The sequence below is a fragment of the Perognathus longimembris genome, chromosome 3, assembly GCF_023159225.1.
Source record: "Perognathus longimembris pacificus isolate PPM17 chromosome 3, ASM2315922v1, whole genome shotgun sequence".
Lineage (NCBI taxonomy): Eukaryota > Metazoa > Chordata > Mammalia > Rodentia > Heteromyidae > Perognathus > Perognathus longimembris.
In genome coordinates, this window is record NC_063163.1 from 74,713,663 (window position 1) to 74,731,223 (window position 17,561).

Sequence of the window (17,561 nt, forward strand, 5' to 3'; positions counted from 1 at the left end):
ATCTGCACCTTTCACTGAGATAAACCACACCTGTGGACAGAAGGCTTTGTCTGAGTTCTGCAAATCCTTCTACTGTCTAGAATCATTAGAACGTAGATATTTTGTTATGAAAAATATTAGGGTTTTTCTTTGCCCTCTTCAGCTCCAACATTCCAAGAACATGAGATGATTTTGGGGTGGGTGTATTGTATGGGAGGTGTGTGTGTGTGTGTGTGTGTGTGTGTGTGTGTGTGTGTGTGTGTGTTGGTACTGGGGCTTGAACTTAGGGCCTGGGCACTGACTGTCCCTGAGCTTTTTCACTGAAGGCTGGTGCTCAGCCACTTGAGCCACAGCTCCACTTCCAGCTTCACTTTTGGAGATTTATTGGAGATAATGAGTCTCAGGGATTTTCCTGCTTGGGCTGGCTTCAAACCTTGGATCCCAGCCACTAGAATAGCTAGGATTACAGGTGTGAGCTACCAGCACTCAACTGATCTTTCTTCTTTTCATTCTTTTGTGTGTGTGTGTGTGTGTGCGCGTGTGTGTGGGTGTGCACATGTGCACATGTTAGTCCTGGGGCTTGAACTCAGGACCTGGGTGCTGTCCCAGAGCTTCTTTTACTCAAGGCTGGTGCTCTACCACTTGACCACAGATCCATTTCCAACTTCGAGTAGTTTATTGGAGATGAGAGTCTCACAGACTTTCCTGCCAGGGCTGGCTTGGAACCTCGATCCTCAAATCCCAGCCTCTTGAACAGTGCAGGTTATTATAAACGTGAGCCAGCCACCAGCACCCAGCTAACCTTTCTTTTTGTTAAATCTGAAGCTTCCCCTATGCACCCCTAAACCCAAGTAGAGATGTCTCCTCGTCTTCCTTGCTCTGCCCCTGTATCAAGTACTCAACATACTCTCAGAGAGGAATAGAGGCGTTGGACATCTTTCATTCCTGCTCCTTTATCTCAGTCCCCCATCCCCACCCCAAACAAGACAAGCAGAGCACGTGTGTTCCACGCACAGTCATTTGAGCATCAATCGTCCCCTGAGCTCCCCACCCCATCCCCTCCCCACCTGCCCAGGTGACCTCACTGAAAGCCCCTCACATGGCGCTCTCGTGACCTCCCCGGCCCCTGGATGCCCCCTTCTCTTGTGCCATGAGTGACTTGTAGGGCTTGCCCAGGCTGGGGAGAGTGAGCTCAGCTTCCTGCAGATCCAACTCCTGCTGAGACAGATGTTCAATGACAGCTGCCCCGATGGAATCCCCCAGCACGTTGGTCATGGTGCGGAGACGGTCGCTGGTGGAGGAGAGACAGAAGCCATCATTCACAAAGAGCCAAGAAAGCTCACCAAGAGACAGAGGGCGGCAGGGAGGACAGGGGGAAGTGGAGGAGTCACATCCCATCCCCTGAGCAAGTCCTTCTCCTTCTCTGCCCTTAATGTCCCTTCTTTTTATTTCTGTCAGTCATGGGGCTTGAACTCTGGGTCTGGGCACTGTCCCTGAGTTCTTTCATTCAAGGCTAGTACTCTACCACTTGAGCCAAAGTATCACTTTTGGTTTTCTGGTGGTTCCTTGGAGTCTCAAGGACTTTCCTGCCAGGACTGGCTTTGAACCGCTATCCTCAGATCTCAGCCTCCTGAGCAGCTAGGATGACGGGTGTGAGCCACCAGCACCTGGCCTAGTGTCCCTTCTTAACAAACTCAAGCTCGCCCAGCTCTGAGAAACATAGATTTGTTTTTAGCAATGGGATTGTTTCTAAGGATGTGAATCTCACAGAGACAGGCCATAGTCAGTAGAGGCAATGGCCAGGGCAGGGAGGGGACAGTCCAAACAAGACCCTGGTCCACCACACAGCTCCCAGTTACACGGCTGCTCAGGAGGCTGATATCTGAGGATGGCGGTTCAAGGCCAAGCCCAGGCAGGAAAATCTGTGAGACTCTTATCTCCAAGTAGCCACTAGAAAAAAAAAAAAAGCCAGAAGGGGCTCTGTGGCTCAGGTGGTAGAATGCTGGCCTTTAGCAAAAGAAGCCAGGCACAGTGCCCAAGACCTGAGTTCAAGCTCCAGGACTGGCACTAAAAACAAAAGATTGTAAGCCAGATCTGTCTTGTGTATCCTCTAATTTGATTTCCACATGGGTCAGCTCAAAAAGGAGCTGCTCTAGCTGGTAAACAAAGCTCTCCCTATGTGTCTCATCCCACCACACACCCTGGGGTCCACAGGCCATGGTTTCCAGAACCCTCCAACAACCCTCTGGTCTTCGAGGACACCAGAGATCTGTTCTTGCTGGATCCTACAGAGAAAAGCAGGGGCAGGGCTGGAAGGAAGCACCAACAGGGCACCAGCCCAGAGAGCACTCACAGAAACCAGTCCACCGCAATGATGAGTGTGATGTCCTCCGTGGGCAGGCCCACCGATGTGAGCACGATCACCATGGTGACCAGGCCCGCCTGGGGGATGCCGGCTGCACCCACACTGGCCGCCGTGGCCGTGATGCTGAAAGGGCAGGGACAGCAAAGGAATTCAGGAGGAGGAAGAGAGAGGAGAGGGAAGGGGGCTGATCGATCAAGTCATCACAAATTCCCAACCCAGCACAGGAAGAGAAGAAACACTGCCTGAGCTCACTCACAGGGAGGGAGAGCCCAAAAAGATGCCAAACTCAGGGAAGCAGAGAGTAGAGTGGTGTCGTGATTTTCCTGTTTTAGGGATAGGGATATTGGAGGGAGGGGAAAGGGAGGGGTTTGTGTCAAAGGGTACCAGATTTCAGTCACAAAACTAGTAAGTCCTGGGGATCTAATGAACAGTATGGCAGCTAGAGTTAATAATGGCAGTGTTGCAGAGCTGAAATTTGTAAAGAGAATAGAAACTAAGTGTTATCAAAACAAACAAAAAAGACTGAAGAAAGAAAGAAAGAAAGAGGGAATGAGGATTGGAGGGAAGAAGGGGAGAAGGGAGTGGGAGAGAAAGAGGGAGGGAGGAGGGGTGAAAGGAAGGAAGACAGAGGGTATGGGAGGGAGGAGGGAGAAAGGGATGGCAGAATGAGGGAGGAGGAGAGGGGAGGAAGGGAGAGAAAGGTAATTATATAGTGATGCAAAAAATGATGGGCTTGATACAGAAATCATGTTTCAATGCACACATGTGTTCAACCACATTACACACCTTAGAGCTATACAATCTGCATCAGTTACCTCTCAATATGGCTGAGAGGAGGGGAAAAAGAACAGAAATTTTGAATGTTCTGATGGAGGGAAGGGCATCTTGGATTCAGTCAGCTCTAGAGTGTATTTATTGCTCAGTTAAAAAGAAAATCTGAGCTGGGTGACAGTGGCTCATGCCTCTAATCCTAGCTATGCAGTAAGCTGAGATCTGAGGATCACAGTTCGAAGCCAGTCCAGGCAGAAAAGTCTGTGACTCTTCTCTCCAATAAACCATTCAAAAATAGAAGTGGAGCTGTGGCTCAAAGTGGTAGAACTCTAGCCTTGAGCAAAAGAGCTCAGAGACAGCACCCAGGCCCTGAGTTCAAGCCTCACAACAAACAGGAAAAAAACTCTGCTCTAGTTTTGTTTTTGATCGGTCGGTCATGGGGCTTGAACTCTGGGCCTGGGTGCTGTCCCTGAGCTCTTGAGCTCAAGGCTAGTGCTCTATCAGTTGAGCCACAGAACCACTTCTGGTTTTCTGGTTCAGTGGAGATAAGAGTCTCATGGACTTTCCTGCCTGGGCTGGCTTTGAACCACCATCCTCAGCTCTCAGCCTCCTGAGTAGCTAGAATGACAGGCATGAGCTACCAGCACCCAACTATCTGTTCTGTTTTGAAAAACGTACTAAATAACTTGCTGACGCCTCTTGCTTGAGCATACTGGGCTCTATCCTAGGTACTGAAAATAAACCAATCAATCTGCAAATTAATTTAATTAAAAGATTCCCCCAGTTGTAGCTCCCTCCTCCCCACTCCCTCCACCCAGCCCAGATTCACCTGCTCCAGGCAGGCAGGTCTCACCTGATTGTGGTGATCTGGCCCAAGTTGAGCTCATAGTTGTTGACTTGGGCAATGAAGATGGCAGCCAGGGCCTCATAGAGGGCAGTGCCGTCCATGTTGACGGTGGCTCCCACAGGCAGCACAAACCTGGTGATGCGACGGTCCACACCCAGGCATTCCTCCAAGCAACGGAAGGTGATGGGCAGAGTGGCAGAGCTGTGGGAGGAGGGGGAAGAAGAGAAAGGGAAGGGGAAAGAGAAAAGAAAGAGAGGAGAGGGGGGAGGAACAGGGGGAGAGGGTGGGGAGGACAGAGAGCAGCATTGATAGCATGGAGAGAGCCAGGTAGGAATTGGGGCCAGAGGAAAAGAGTAAGCAGAAGGCCTCATCACCCACTTAAACTCAAGAGCTTAAGGGCAATAGTGTCAAGCCACTACAATCCAGTCCTGGACTTCCAACCTCCCATGCCTGAGGCAAACAGCAGTATAATGGGCTGGCACCTGTGGCTCATGCCTGTCATCCCTGCTACTCAGGAGGCTGAGACCTGAGGATGGCAGTTCAAAGCCAGCCTGGATCAGGAAAGTCCTGTCAGACTCTATCTCCAATGAACCACCAAAAAAGCTGGAAGTGGATCTGTGGCTCGAGTGGACCCAGAAGAGTGGGCAGGGCCAGGTCCTACCTGGAGGAGGTGCCCATGGCAGTGATGAGTGCCTGCAGCAAGCCCCCGATGAAGGGGAAGGGGTTCCGGTGGGTGACAAGGAAGTAGATGAGGGGCAAGACGCCACCGGCGTGGAGGAACAGGCCCACAATAACAGTCAGCGTGTACATGCCCAGCTGACCTCCAAGGACGGCCATGTCTTCCATTTCCAGAATCTTCCCAGCGATCAGGAACAGGATGCCCACAGGTGCATACCTGGGGGAGCCGCACTCCTGTTAGGGATTGGCCTGCAGGACTCAGCTTCATCACCCTATTCCGCACCCTGTATCCCAGAGACTTTGTTCTCCGCCCACCCCACCCCCAAGCTCTCCAACACACTCACAAACAGCACTGGTGTCACAGCTCAGATCTAATGTTCCCTAAAGCCCGTTGGACCCGTTGCAATAGAGTTCAGAGAAGAGGCCTTTGGGAGGTGATGGAATGCTGAGGGCCCTGACCCACACTCAGGGATTAACCCACAGAGGAACTTACAGCAGGATGAACCCCTGGGAGGCACGGACACTGCCAGAAATAGAGCCCAATTAAATGGAGTGGGTCACTTTGGGAGGAGGGTGGGGTGAGAAGACCTTGTAGGGTATACCTTGTCCCCAGGGCCTGCCTTCTACATGTGTGTCTATATCACCACAAGGAACAATTTATATGCACTTTAGCAAAAGTGAATGTTCATCCAGGCACCAGTGGTTCACACCTGTAATCCCAGCTACTTAGGAGCCTGAGATCTGAGGATCATGGTTCAAAACCAGCCTGAGCATTAAAATACATGAGACTCCTGTCTCCAATTACCCACCATCAAGCCCAAGATGTGGCGTTGTGGTTCAAATGGCAGAGCACCTGAGGTCAAGCCCCAGGAATGGCACAAGACACACACACACACACACACACACACACACACACACACACACACACACACGACCTGCCAGTGGCTCACATCTGTAATCCCAGCTACTCAGGAGGCTGAGATCTGAGGATCACGGTTCAAAGCCAGCCTGGGCAGAAAAGTCCATGAGACTCTTATCTCCAGTGATGCAGCAAAGAGCCTAAAGTGGAGCTGTGGCTCAAGTAGTACAGTGCCTGTCTAGCAAGTAAGAGGCCCTGAGTTCAGACCCCAGTACTGTCAAGAAAAACTAAGTAGGCCAGAGCATGTCAGAATGAACATAGAAGTGAAGGAATGATCTGGACAATACACACAAGGCTAAATGAACACCCTTTGTCCCTCTACTTCTGTGGAGAAAGGGTGAACAAATGTAGCAGTGATATTCACTAGACCCTAAGTTGAAAATCAACTATACAGAGCTGGGCACTGGTGGCTCACACCTGTAATCCCAGCTACTTGGTAACTAAGGATGGCAGTTCAAAGCTAGCCAGGCAGGAAAGTCTGTGAGATTCTTATCTCCAATGAACCATCAAAAAAAAGGGGGGGGGGCTGGGAATATGGCCTAGTGGCAAGAGTGCTTGCCTCCTACACATGAAGCTCTCGGTTCGATTCCCCAGCACCACATATATGGAAAACGGCCAGAAGAGGCGCTGTGGCTCAGGTGGCAGAGTGCTAGCCTTGAGCGGGAAGAAGCCAGGGATGGTGCTCAGGCCCTGAGTCCAAGGCCCAGGACTGGCCAAAAAAAAAAAAAAAAAACCAGAAGTGGTGTTAAGGCTCAAAGTGGTAGAGAGCTAGCCTCAAGTGAAAAAGCTCAGGGACAGTGGCCAGGCCCTGAGTTCAAGCCCCAAAACTGACCAAAAAAAAAAAAAAACAAAAAACTATACAACTTCAGGGTGAGAACAAGAGGGAAAAACTGGGGGAGAGTGAGCAAAGGGGTAACCTTGTCCAAAAGGAAATGTACGCTTTGACTTATGAAATCGTAACCCCTCTGTACATCACCTTTATAATAAAATTATTTTTATTTAAAGAGTAAATGAACAAGGCAAGCACCAGTTGTTCACACCTGTAGTCCTAGCTACTCAGGAGGCTGAGATCTGAGGACTGCAATTCAAAGCCAACCCGTTCAGGAAAGTCTGTGAGACTCTTGTATCCAATTATCCACCAGAAAACCAGAAGTGGCGTTGTGGTTCAAAGTGGTAGAGTGCTAGGCTTGATAGGAAAAAAAGCTCAGGGACAGTGCCCAGCCCCTGAGTTCATGGCCCATGACTGACAAAATAAAACAAAACAAAGATTACATGAACAAACAGATGAATGAAAGACTATACAACTGATAAAAAAAAAATTTTTCAGAAAAGAATGAATGAATGAGTGAATGAATGAGCTGGTAAGTAAATTAACCAGTAGGTAAAGAAATGACTTTGGCTAACTATCCACAAGGACCTCTTCAGCATCTTCCACGCATCCTGACTGGCCCAGTCCCTCCCAGCTCTACCATTCACACACATCCTGACTGGCCCAGTCCCTCCCAGCTCTACCATTCACCCCCAGGTGCCATCAGCACCCACTCAGGCACAGCCTGCCACTCACCAGATAATGATGCCCACCAGTCTCATAATTGCCTCATTGAGGCTGTCGAAGAAGTCCCTGAGGACACGGCCCTTGTGTTTCATGCCCCCGATGACCAGCCCAAAGGCCACTGAGAAGACCACCAGCCCCAGGGCATTGATGCCATTGGCAGAGCCGGGCACCGGCACGGTCTCCTCGAAGCTCAGCATCTCCTGAAGGGTGCCCAGGGCGCGAGTCACATTCTCCATGATGCTGCTCTCGTTGTCCACCAAAGACAAGGGAGTGGCTGAGGCCCCTGGCTCCGACCCGTTCTCAGTTCTCACAACCATCCTGGTGACTACTCTGGTGCTATACTGAGTCTTGAACTGGAATGCAGAAAGGTAGAGCCCAAATTTATCACAGTGGCCACAACAGGGAACCCCCGGCTCTCACAGCCCCCCTCTCCCTTCATCATGGATGGTCAAAAGTCCCAGGGCCACCAGCTCAGCCTCCAGCCTCCTCTGATCCCAGATCCAGGCAACCCTTGGCATCTCCTTGACCTTGGAGCGGGTAGAAATCGCCTTTTTTCTCCCAGTGTCTCCCAAGAACCTTTGCTCTCTCTCTTCTCCCCTCCCAACCTCTCACCTGGAGCCACCCCCTCCCCAACACACTAACCACCCCCCCCCCCCAGCTCCAACTCCTCCTGGACCAGAGCATGCTCTTCCTCCTGACCTGTTTGAAGCAGGCCTCCACAAGGTTGGGTGGAAACATATTTCTGCAGAAAAATAATGAGGGAAGGAAAGCGCTTAGACCTTGGAAGGGAGCTGTGGCTGGAGCTGTGACTCCACATCATCTCAGTAATAATGCCGGCATCCATCCATGTAGGCCAGACCTGTCCTCCATCATCTGATTTGAACACTACAATAGCCCTACCACATAGGTGCATTCATGTCCCATTTTTACATGGGAAGAAACAGGTGCTCAGAGAATGTCTGTCTATTACCCAGAGCCATCCAGCTAGTGGAGGTGACCTTGGCTACGTCTGACTGTGACTGGTCACCTCAAAACTGTCTGCTGAAATTCCATGAGTATGGTGGAGGTGTTAGGAGACACAGCCATGAAGTGATGAGGACTTTGCTGTCATCGATGGATTCACCCACTCATGACTGTGAGAAAAGCAAGCTCTCTCTGGCCTCATGGTGAGGACTTCCCAGCCTCCAGAACCATGAGCTAAAGATCCTTCTAGTCTTCGCAACCTTCCCAGACTCAAGCATTGTGTGACAGCCATGGAAAACAGACTAGGACAAACATCAAATCCAGCGCTGAGTGAGGACCTCTGTCGGAGCCCTGCACAGTTTCAGAGCTTCAATTCAGACACACAAGCCCACACACCAACAACACCTCAAAAATCAAACATCATTCCCCAACCCTTCCAATAGCCCAGTTCTTGGCCAAGCTGGTGACTAGAATAGAAATATGAATCACCTTTTTTCTGTACTGAGCAATCGCAGGCCCACCAACAGAGCTGGCCTGGGGACACCAAGCCCAGCTGAAGAGTGAAGGGATCACAGTCTCTTGGGGGAAAGACAACGGGGAGTCTCCACTCACAGGCTGGGTTCCCCCTTCCCCCTGTGTCCCTGGTTGAATGTCCCTGATTCCACCACCACCACCACCCCCAGAGGTAGGCAGAGCGTCACCTGACCAAATCCATGAAAGCGTCGGCTGTGGGGACGGTCTCGATGCGGCCCTCCCGGTGCAGCCCCTCCTTGGAACCCTTGCCAGGATGGATGATGGTGACCATGAGGATGCCAATGAAGACCGCGATGACTGTGGTCACCATGTAGTACACAGCAGCCCGCATCCCCATCCGCCCTGTGGCCTTATTGTCTAAAGACGCCATACCTGAAAGACAAATCTTGAGCAACAATGCTAACCTTTTCCTTTTTCATTTCTTTTATTTTCTTTTGTTTTCATTCTTTTTTCAGGTAGAGTCTCATTATTCTTGTCAACCTGAACTGTGATCCCCAATGTCATGCCTCCTGCATAGCTGGGATGGAAGGTGTGACTTACCATGCCCAACCTTTGTGCATTGATATGGGGGAAGGTCTCACAAACTTTTTTCTTTTCCCACACTGGCTCTATCTCCCACATAGATAGCATTATGGTCATTGGCCACCATATCTGCCTCACCCAATTTATCCCAAACATGCCTCCAACCAACTACACTACTTTCCCTCTACTCCAAACCAAACTCTTGATCTCAATTTTGCACCATAGTCTCACCTTCATTAAACTCTTCATCCCACTCTCCACCTCAGACCTTTCCTCCCTCCAACCCACCTCACTATACACTCATTCAGTGGATATTTTTGGCACTCTACCTGAACACCCGTGACCAGCCTTGTGTACTTGTCCTTCAGTTGCTATGAGTGCCAGCTGCTAAAAACTCAGGCTGCCTCCTCCTGATAATTATTGCCCTGAGCACAACAGGCACTGCTTCATCAGAAAGGCTCCCCAAAACAGCCTACAGCCGATCGTTCACTGGTATGGGGTCCAAAAGCTAATTCCTCCCAGGCACCTTGTAGCTCATGCCTGTGACATGCCTGTAATCCTAGCTATTCAGAAGGCTGAGATGTGAGGATGGCAGTTGGAAGCTGGCAAGTGCTGGAAAGTCCATGAGAGTCTTACCTACAAATAAGCAACAAAAAGCCAGAAATGGAACTGTGGTTCAAATGGTAGAGTGCTTGCCTCGAGCAATAAAGCTCCAGGCCCTGAGTTCAAACCCCAGGACTGGCTTGTAAAGGGCAAACTCCTTTGATGCAGGTGTAAACAATCTCCCAATGCTGTTCCTGCTCCAGAGCCTCTCCAGGCAATGAGGCAATGAGAGAGTCTGGTATTCTTCTGAACCCATATCCCTCACCAAATCCTACTTCTGTCACCCTCTCATAGGTTCCTCCATCAAACATCCTGTCAGCCTCTGCTTTCTAGGAAACCCAACCCAAGGAACCACTCTTGATCTTTTATTTCTGTTGTCAAAACCAGAAACTAGCCAACTGTTAATAAAAAGCCAAATCTGGCCCACTTCTTGTTTTTATAAAGATTTCTAAAGAGTGTTCATATGCTCTCCTGTTACCTACGGCTGCTTTTGTGCTACAAGAAACAGCAGTGATTGAATCGCTGCTACAGAGATCAGAGGGTCCTCAGAACTGAAAATTCTTGCTATTTAGCCTTCTAGAGAAAATGCTTATAGACTACTGCATAATCTAGCCATCATCCCAGCTCACCCCACCCCCGGTTCTCCATCCTGGAATCTCCACCTCACTCACCACCTCTTCATCCCACCACCAACCCCATATTACAACTAGCTTTCCTGACTGGCTCTCCCTTCCCAATCTTTCTTTCCCCTTTGGATAAAACTGGGCCTGTGCAGGCTGGCATATTTGCCTCTAAGGAGACATACAGGAAAGTTACTGAGGCAAGTGAGGTATATGTACCATGATCACCAAGACTTGAATTTGAAGGAAACATAGGCTCAGGCCAAGGACAGGGAGGGCTAAGGTGTGAAGGGGACCCATGGTTGGACTGTAGATAAGTCTTGGATGCCAACACTGGCCCATATTCACTCACCTGTGACCAGACTGGAGACGATGAGAGGCAGGACCAGCATCTGCAGCATCCTCATCAGAAGCTCTCCAGGAAAGGAGAAGTATTTGATTTGGCGATAAGTGAGCTGGTATGGACGCAGGGCGAATGCCAGGCTGACTCCTACAGCCAGAGGAAGGGATGCATGGAGTAGAGAGTGGGTAACTAGGCCCAACTTGGTTCCATCCATCCAAAGAATGGCGCATGTGAGGACGGGCAGTTGAAGAAATGTTCTCTAAGTGTGTGCATGTGTGTGTGCATGGGGGGGGCAGGGGGAGGACATGCACTGGTAAAATGCATACACTGTGGAGAGTATAGATATGTTGGGAGCCTGTGGCTCATGCTATAATCCTAGCTACTCAGGAAAGCTGAGATCTGTGGATCTCAGTTCAAAGCCAGACCAGAGAAAGAAAGTTTGTGAGATTCTTATCTCCAGTTAATCATCAAAAAAAGCCAGAAATGAAACTGTGGTTCCAGTGGTAGAGCAACATCCTGGGGCACAAAAGTTCATAGTAAGTACCCAAGCCTTGAGTTCAAGCCCCAGGAGAGATAAAAGAAAAAAAAAGTTATTTGTTTCTAGGATAGGAGAAAGCAGACATGATATTCAATGTACCTGTGTGAACATGGAACAAGCAACTTGAGAGAATGGAGTAGGGCTGGGAGAGATGGTTGGGATGACTGAACTGACATGTTGAATTGAAACCTTTTTATACAAATAACGATAATTTTAAATAAATATTTGCTTCTGTGCTAGACATTTAGACTTTTTCCTTTTTTTAGAGAAAATATTTTTATTTTTAATACTTTTTGCACACAACTCGAGTGAGTGCCAATCAGCGATGAGCCAGCAGGAAGTCCCGCCCACCACGGGGAGGAAGTCCCGCCCCCGGCAAAATGAACTCTATTTCCTTCGTCCCGCCGGTAGGAAGTCCCTCCCCCGGAAGTTCCAGCTCACCGATGATGACGGCGCTGACTGTGAGCAGGATGAAGGCGTTCCTGCGCAGGAAGCGCCGCACGTGCTCGCGGGTGGTGGTCTGCAGACGCAGGCGCAGGCGCAGTGCTCGCCGGTGCAGGCCTTCGCGCGTTCTCCCTAGCCAGCCTGCCCGGCCCAGGCGCAGGCCACTCTCCCGCAGGAACAGGCTGTTGCCGTGGCTGCTCATCGTCTCTCCGCGGGGGACAAAGGAGCCCGGGTCTGGTGAGGGAGGAAAGACAATGGGAGGAAGATGGAGGGGGGGCGGGGAAGACGCCTCAGACCCTGCCTGGGGTCCAGAGATCACGCCACATCGGGGCAACTGAGGCTCCAAGGCCTCCAGAATCACTGCTGGGTGTGTCAGGCCAGGGAGCTACGGATGTTGATGGTGATGGATGCCTGGCTCTCATGACCAAAGTAACGGGCTCAGCTCGGTGCCAGCTGCGGGCAGAGTTCCGAACCACTCACCTTGAGGCCGGGCAGAGTTCCGAACCACTCACCTTGAGGCCGGTCTCCAAAATGAATAGCTTAGAGTCCTAGCCTGAAAGGCCCCACTTCCCACCAAGACATAATTAGCAGTGGGCGCCCTATAAATACCGCTGTGCATGCTGTCCCAGCAGCAGAGACAGGAAGTGCTTTGGGGAAGAGTTGGTGACAATGCTGTAAGTCTTTGTATTTTTGTTTCTCTTAATATTTGGCCATATCCATATTGTTTGTTTTTGGTGGCTGTCTTGGGCTTGAACTGAGTGTCTGGGCCTTGTCCCTGAGTTATTTGCTCAAGGCTGGCACTCTAGCACTTGAGCCACAGCTCCACTCTCGCACTTGGTGGTTAATTGGGAGATTAGAGTCTCATGAACTTTCCTGCCCAGGCTGGCTTCAAACAGTGCTCCTCAGATCTCAGCCTCTTGAGTAGCTGGGATTACAGGCATGAACCAAAGGCACCTGGCCTTTATGTGTATTCTTATATGCCTATCTTGAAAAATGTAGATGACTACTCAAAATGTACTTTTCACAAACATTAAATAAAATGCATAGAAAAAATTTAAAAACCTTGCCAGTCTATTTACCAACTAAACACTTCAAACAAATTGGAGAGCTTGGAAATTCTGACTTTTCATGGATCTAAGGAACTTTACCCTTCATAGACCCTTCCTTGATCTATGAGAATTATATTTTACTACTGCCTTGATACCAAGGTAAGTACAAGCAGGGCATGATGGCACAAACCTGTAATGCTAGGAATTCAGGAGGCTGAGACAGGAGGATCATGAGTTAGAGGCCAGCCTTGGCTACATAGCAATATCCTGTCTCAAAAAAAAAGAGAGAGAGAGAGAGCATTTCAATAATCAGCTGTGTCTTAAGAAATCACAGCTCCCCAGAATGTACCTCTCCCCCAGTGCCTGAATTCATGCAGGGCAGTTAGGAGGTAAGATTGCTTTCTGGCATTACCTTCCTAATCTTCTCCTCACCCCTTCCCGAAGCATTTTTGTTGTTGTTGTTTATTTTAACTAAAAAACTTGCTGGTGTCCCAGCTCCGGGGACTCAGTCTGTAATCCTAGCTACTCAGGAAGCTATAATGCAAAGACCGAGGCTCAAAGCCAGCCTGGACAGGAAACTCCCTGAGACTCTTATCTCCAAGAAACTACTCAGAAGGGGATAAGAAAAAAAACAGAAGTGGAGCTGTGACTCAAGTGGTAGAGCTAAGCCTTGAGCAAAAAGAAGCTTAGGGACAGAGCCTGGGCCCTGAGTTCAAGCTCCAGTACCGGCACACAAAAAAATTAAAAAATAGGGCTGGGAATATGGCCTAGTGGCAAGAGTGCTTGCCTCCTACACATGAGGCTCTTGGTTCGATTCCCCAGCACCACATATATGGAAAGTGGCCAGAAGGGGCGCTGTGGCTCAGGTGGCAGAGAGCTAGCCTTGAGCGGGAAGAAGCCAGGGGAGGTGCTCAGGCCCTGAGTCCAAGGCCCAGGACTGGCCAAAAAAAAAAAAATTTTTTTTAAATAAGTTTTTAAAAAAACTTGTTGGTCCTCAGCCTAGAGCAAAGTACACATGTCTGTATATCAAACCCCAGTTCCACCTGGCAGTACTGGCACAGGGCTGGTGCTGTGGCTAAGATAGTTGAGTTGCACCAGACACTTGGGTGACCACAAACTAAATGTTAAATGTGGTTGATGAAAACCAGAAATCTGAGCCAAGGGACTCAAACTTGTAATCCCAGCTCTTTGGGAAGTAGAAATCAGGCTCAGCTGGAGGCTAGCCAGGGCAATAAAAGAAGTGTATATAAAAGACTCCTCACGTCATTGCCTGAGCATGATGTTGTATGCCTGCTATCCCAGCTACCAGAGAAATACAACAACTAGACACAGTGGTGTGAGCCTCTCATCCCCAGCAAAAGGTGTTCAGGGTATAAGGCAAGATTATTCTTGTAGGTAACAGGAAAGGGGGCTAGGGGCATAGCTCAAGTGGCACAGCATCATTCTAGCAAGCACAAGACCCTGAGTTCAAACTCCCATATGTGAACTTGTCTCAGTCCTGTCTACATTACTGTAAATGTATAATTATAGTTTGTCAATTAAAAATATCTGAAGGCGGGCTGGGGATATGGCCTAGTGGCAAGAGTGCTTGCCTCATATACACGAAGCCCTGGGTTCGATTCCCCAGCACCACATATATGGAAAACGGCCAGAAGTGGCGCTATGGCTCAAGTGGCAGAGTGCTAGCCTTGAGCAAAAAGAAACCAGGGACAGTGCTCAGGCCCTGAGTCCAAGCTCCAGGACTGGCCAAAAAAAAAAAAAAAATATATATATATATATATATATATATATATATATATATATATATATATATATGAAGCCTGGCACTGTTGGCTCACATCTGTAATCCTAACTACTCAGGAGGCTGAGATCTGAGGATCTCCATTTGAAACCAGCCTTGGGCAGGAAAGTCTGTGAGATTCTTATCTCCAATTAACCATCGAAATGCCAGAAGTGAAGCTGTGGCTCAAGTGATAGAGCACTAACTTTGAGTGAAAAAGCTCAAAGACAACACCCAGGGCCTGAGTTCAAGCCCTAGCACAAGTTATATATGTGCACATATATGTGTATATATAATATATGCATGTATCAATTTTCTTATTTTTAATTGACACAATAATTGTACCTATTTATGTAGTATGATTGTTCAAAACATGAATACAGGGCTGGGAATATGGCCTAGTGGCAAGAGTGCTCGCCTCATATACATAAAGCCCTGGGTTCGATTCCTCAGCACCACATATATAGAAAATGACCAGAGGTGGCGCTGTGGCTCAAGTAGCAGAGTGTTAGAAGCCAGGGACAGTGCTCAGACCCTGAGTTTAAGGCCCACAACTGGCAAAAAAAAAAAAGGATTCAGTATATAATGATCAAGTCAGAGTAAACAGTACTTGTAAACTTAGTCATCACACTGTATTGTAGAGCACAAGAACTCAGTCCTACATCTCCTTACTGGACTGTTATCAGCTTGTGTGGCCTCTTTCCCTCACCCTCTTCATTTATACAGCATCAGGTTTTTTTCAGCTTCAACATCAGTGAAAATAGGCAGTATTTGTCTCTCTGTGTTGAATTTCTGAAAATATTTTTAAAAATTAATACTAGATTTGAAGTCATTTTCCTTGGAATTTGACATCCGCCTGTGTTTTCCTGCTTCTCTCTCTGGTCTCTGGAGGAGTATCACCCTGAGTTCTGGTGCTCTACCACTTGAGCCACACCTCCACTTCCAGTTTTGGGGGGTTTTTTGGGGGGGAGGGGTTCATTGGGAAAGAAAGTCTCAGAATTTCCTGCCCAGGGCTGGCTTCAAACCGAGATCCTCAGATCTCAGCCTCCTGAGCACTAGGATCACAGGTGTGAGCAGACCTGCCTCACTTGAAAATCAAGCATTTACTGACCTGTACAGTTGACACCCAAAAAGTACTAGACTGGCCCTGGAGAAACCCAGTCACCAGTCAGCAGCTGGGACAATGCCCAGCAGACCCCTCTGGGGTCATAATACAGTTTGGGGGAGAAGCAATAGAAACCACCTGCACGGATCCTCCAGTGGCTCCGGGTGTGGCACAGGACCGCACAAAACACGAGGGGTCGTAGGGTGGGCGTCTTTGCTACTCCCGGATCCGTTTGGTCCTCCAAGTAGACTGCTGTGGTGGCCTTGGACAGGTTGTGATCGGTGTGCTCAACCAGCCCTCTCCGCCTCCCCAGCTCCTCCCCGGGGTCTGGACCCCAAGTACCCTAAGTCACAGCGCTAGGCCAGGAGGCCAAGGGAGGGGAAAGGACATGGGCTCCACGCATGTGACACACACACTGCAACACAACCCACGCGGACACTCGTGCACAAGCGCTGCACTCGCGCAGCCACGCCCCCTCAAAGTGCAAGGGCCTGCATGCAACTCCACCGGCCCTGCACAAGCAGAAGCTTGCGCACGCTTGTGCCTGTGCGCCTCTGCAAAGGAGGCTTCACTCGTGCGGCCACACTGCACTTTCGCGTGCGCACCACCACACGCTTCCACAGCCCCGCACGACCGCGGGAACCGTGCAAATTAAGCCGTACACCGCTGGGGACGGGCGGCTCCTGAACGCGCCCAAACTTGGGCACGGAATCACGCATGCAGACGCATCCTCACCCCGGCTCGGCCGCGGCCCCTCTGGAAAGCAACTCGGCTCTGAGATTCCATCACGCTCGCTTGCACACGCACACAGCCCCTAAGCCTGGCGGGGAAGGGAAGGGGAAGGTGCGCGGCGCGCCGGGGATGGAGACAGCCAGGAGAAGGAGTGGGGGACCCAGGAGGAAGGAGCGAGGACCCCGGGGCCAGGGAGACACCCCCCCCCCCACTCACCAGCCGTGGAGCAGAGCGGCCTGCGCGCTGCGCCCGCGCGGGTGCCGGGGCCACGGGGACCCGCCGGGGACCGTGGGGCGCTGGCTGGCTCGGAGCCGGGAGGCGCGAGCTGTGCAGACGGCGGGATCGGAGCTGGCCGTGAGCTCACGTGGGCGCGGGGCACCGGGGGAGGGGGCGGAATCCCCTGCGGGACGCCCCCCGCCTCCCCCGACCCGCTCGCCGGCGCGGAGCTGGGGCCCGTGCGCTGGGAGCGGCCGAGAGGGGGTGCGGGGCCTCCAGCGCGCAGCCTCCGCCCCGCCCCGCGCCCCCCCCCCCCGGGGCCCCCGCGCCTAATCCGCGGGGACCTGGGGTCTGCAGCCCGGCGGCTTCCCCACGCCGCCCTCCAAAAGATATATAAAGTATTCTTTATCGGAAATACAGAGTGCGTGGGCTCCTGCTCTGTGTGTGTGTGTGTGTGTGTGTGTGTGTGTGTGTGTGTGTGTGTGTGTGTGTGTGTGTGTGTGTGTGTGTGTGTGTGTGTGTGTGTGTGTGTGTGTGTGTGTGTGTGTGTGTGTCCTGGGGCTTGAACTCAAGGCCTGGGCGCTGTCCCTGAGCTCTTTCACTAAAGGCTGGAGCTCTACCAGTTAAGCCACAGCTCCATTTCTAGCTTTTTTTTTTTTTTCTTTTTTTGATGGTTAGTTGGAGGTGAATCGCATGGACGGCTGGGAATGTGGCCTGGTCGTAGAGTGCTAGCCTAGCATGTATGAAGCCCTGGATTCTATTCCTCAGCACCACATAAACAGAAAAGGCCAGAAGTGGTGCTGTGGCTCAAGAGGTAGAGTGCTAGCATTGAGCAAAAAGAAGCCAGGGGCAGTGCCCAGGCCCTGAGTTCAAGACCCAGAACTGGTAAAAAAAATTAAATAAAATAAATAAATAAATAAATAAATAAAAACTCTAATGGAGTTTCCTGCCCTCAACTGGCTTCAAACTGCGATGCTCAGATCTCAGCCTCCTGAGTA

At 50.4% G+C, this 17,561-nt stretch overlaps 1 protein-coding gene across 2 annotated transcripts; it reads right to left on the reverse strand.

Annotated features, from left to right (window-relative positions):
* Positions 1-746: 746 nt before the first annotated feature.
* On the reverse strand, positions 747-16,722 carry Slc1a6 (solute carrier family 1 member 6). Of its 2 annotated transcripts, none has more exons than XM_048342457.1 (12): positions 16,712-16,722; positions 16,063-16,067; positions 12,194-12,280; positions 11,679-12,161; positions 10,709-10,846; positions 8,779-8,983; positions 7,814-7,856; positions 7,124-7,467; positions 4,624-4,857; positions 4,095-4,163; positions 2,333-2,467; positions 747-1,270 (listed from the first exon to the last, which is right to left on the reverse strand). In XM_048342457.1, exons 4-12 carry the CDS (start codon positions 11,881-11,883, stop codon positions 1,075-1,077), a joined length of 1,569 nt encoding a protein of 522 aa, XP_048198414.1. In that variant the 5' UTR covers positions 11,884-12,161; positions 12,194-12,280; positions 16,063-16,067; positions 16,712-16,722; the 3' UTR covers positions 747-1,074. The 2 variants fall into 2 exon arrangements, with proteins under 2 accessions (XP_048198414.1, XP_048198413.1); XM_048342456.1 differs by having other exon boundaries at positions 3,969-4,163.
* Between the last annotated feature and the right edge of the window lie 839 nt (positions 16,723-17,561).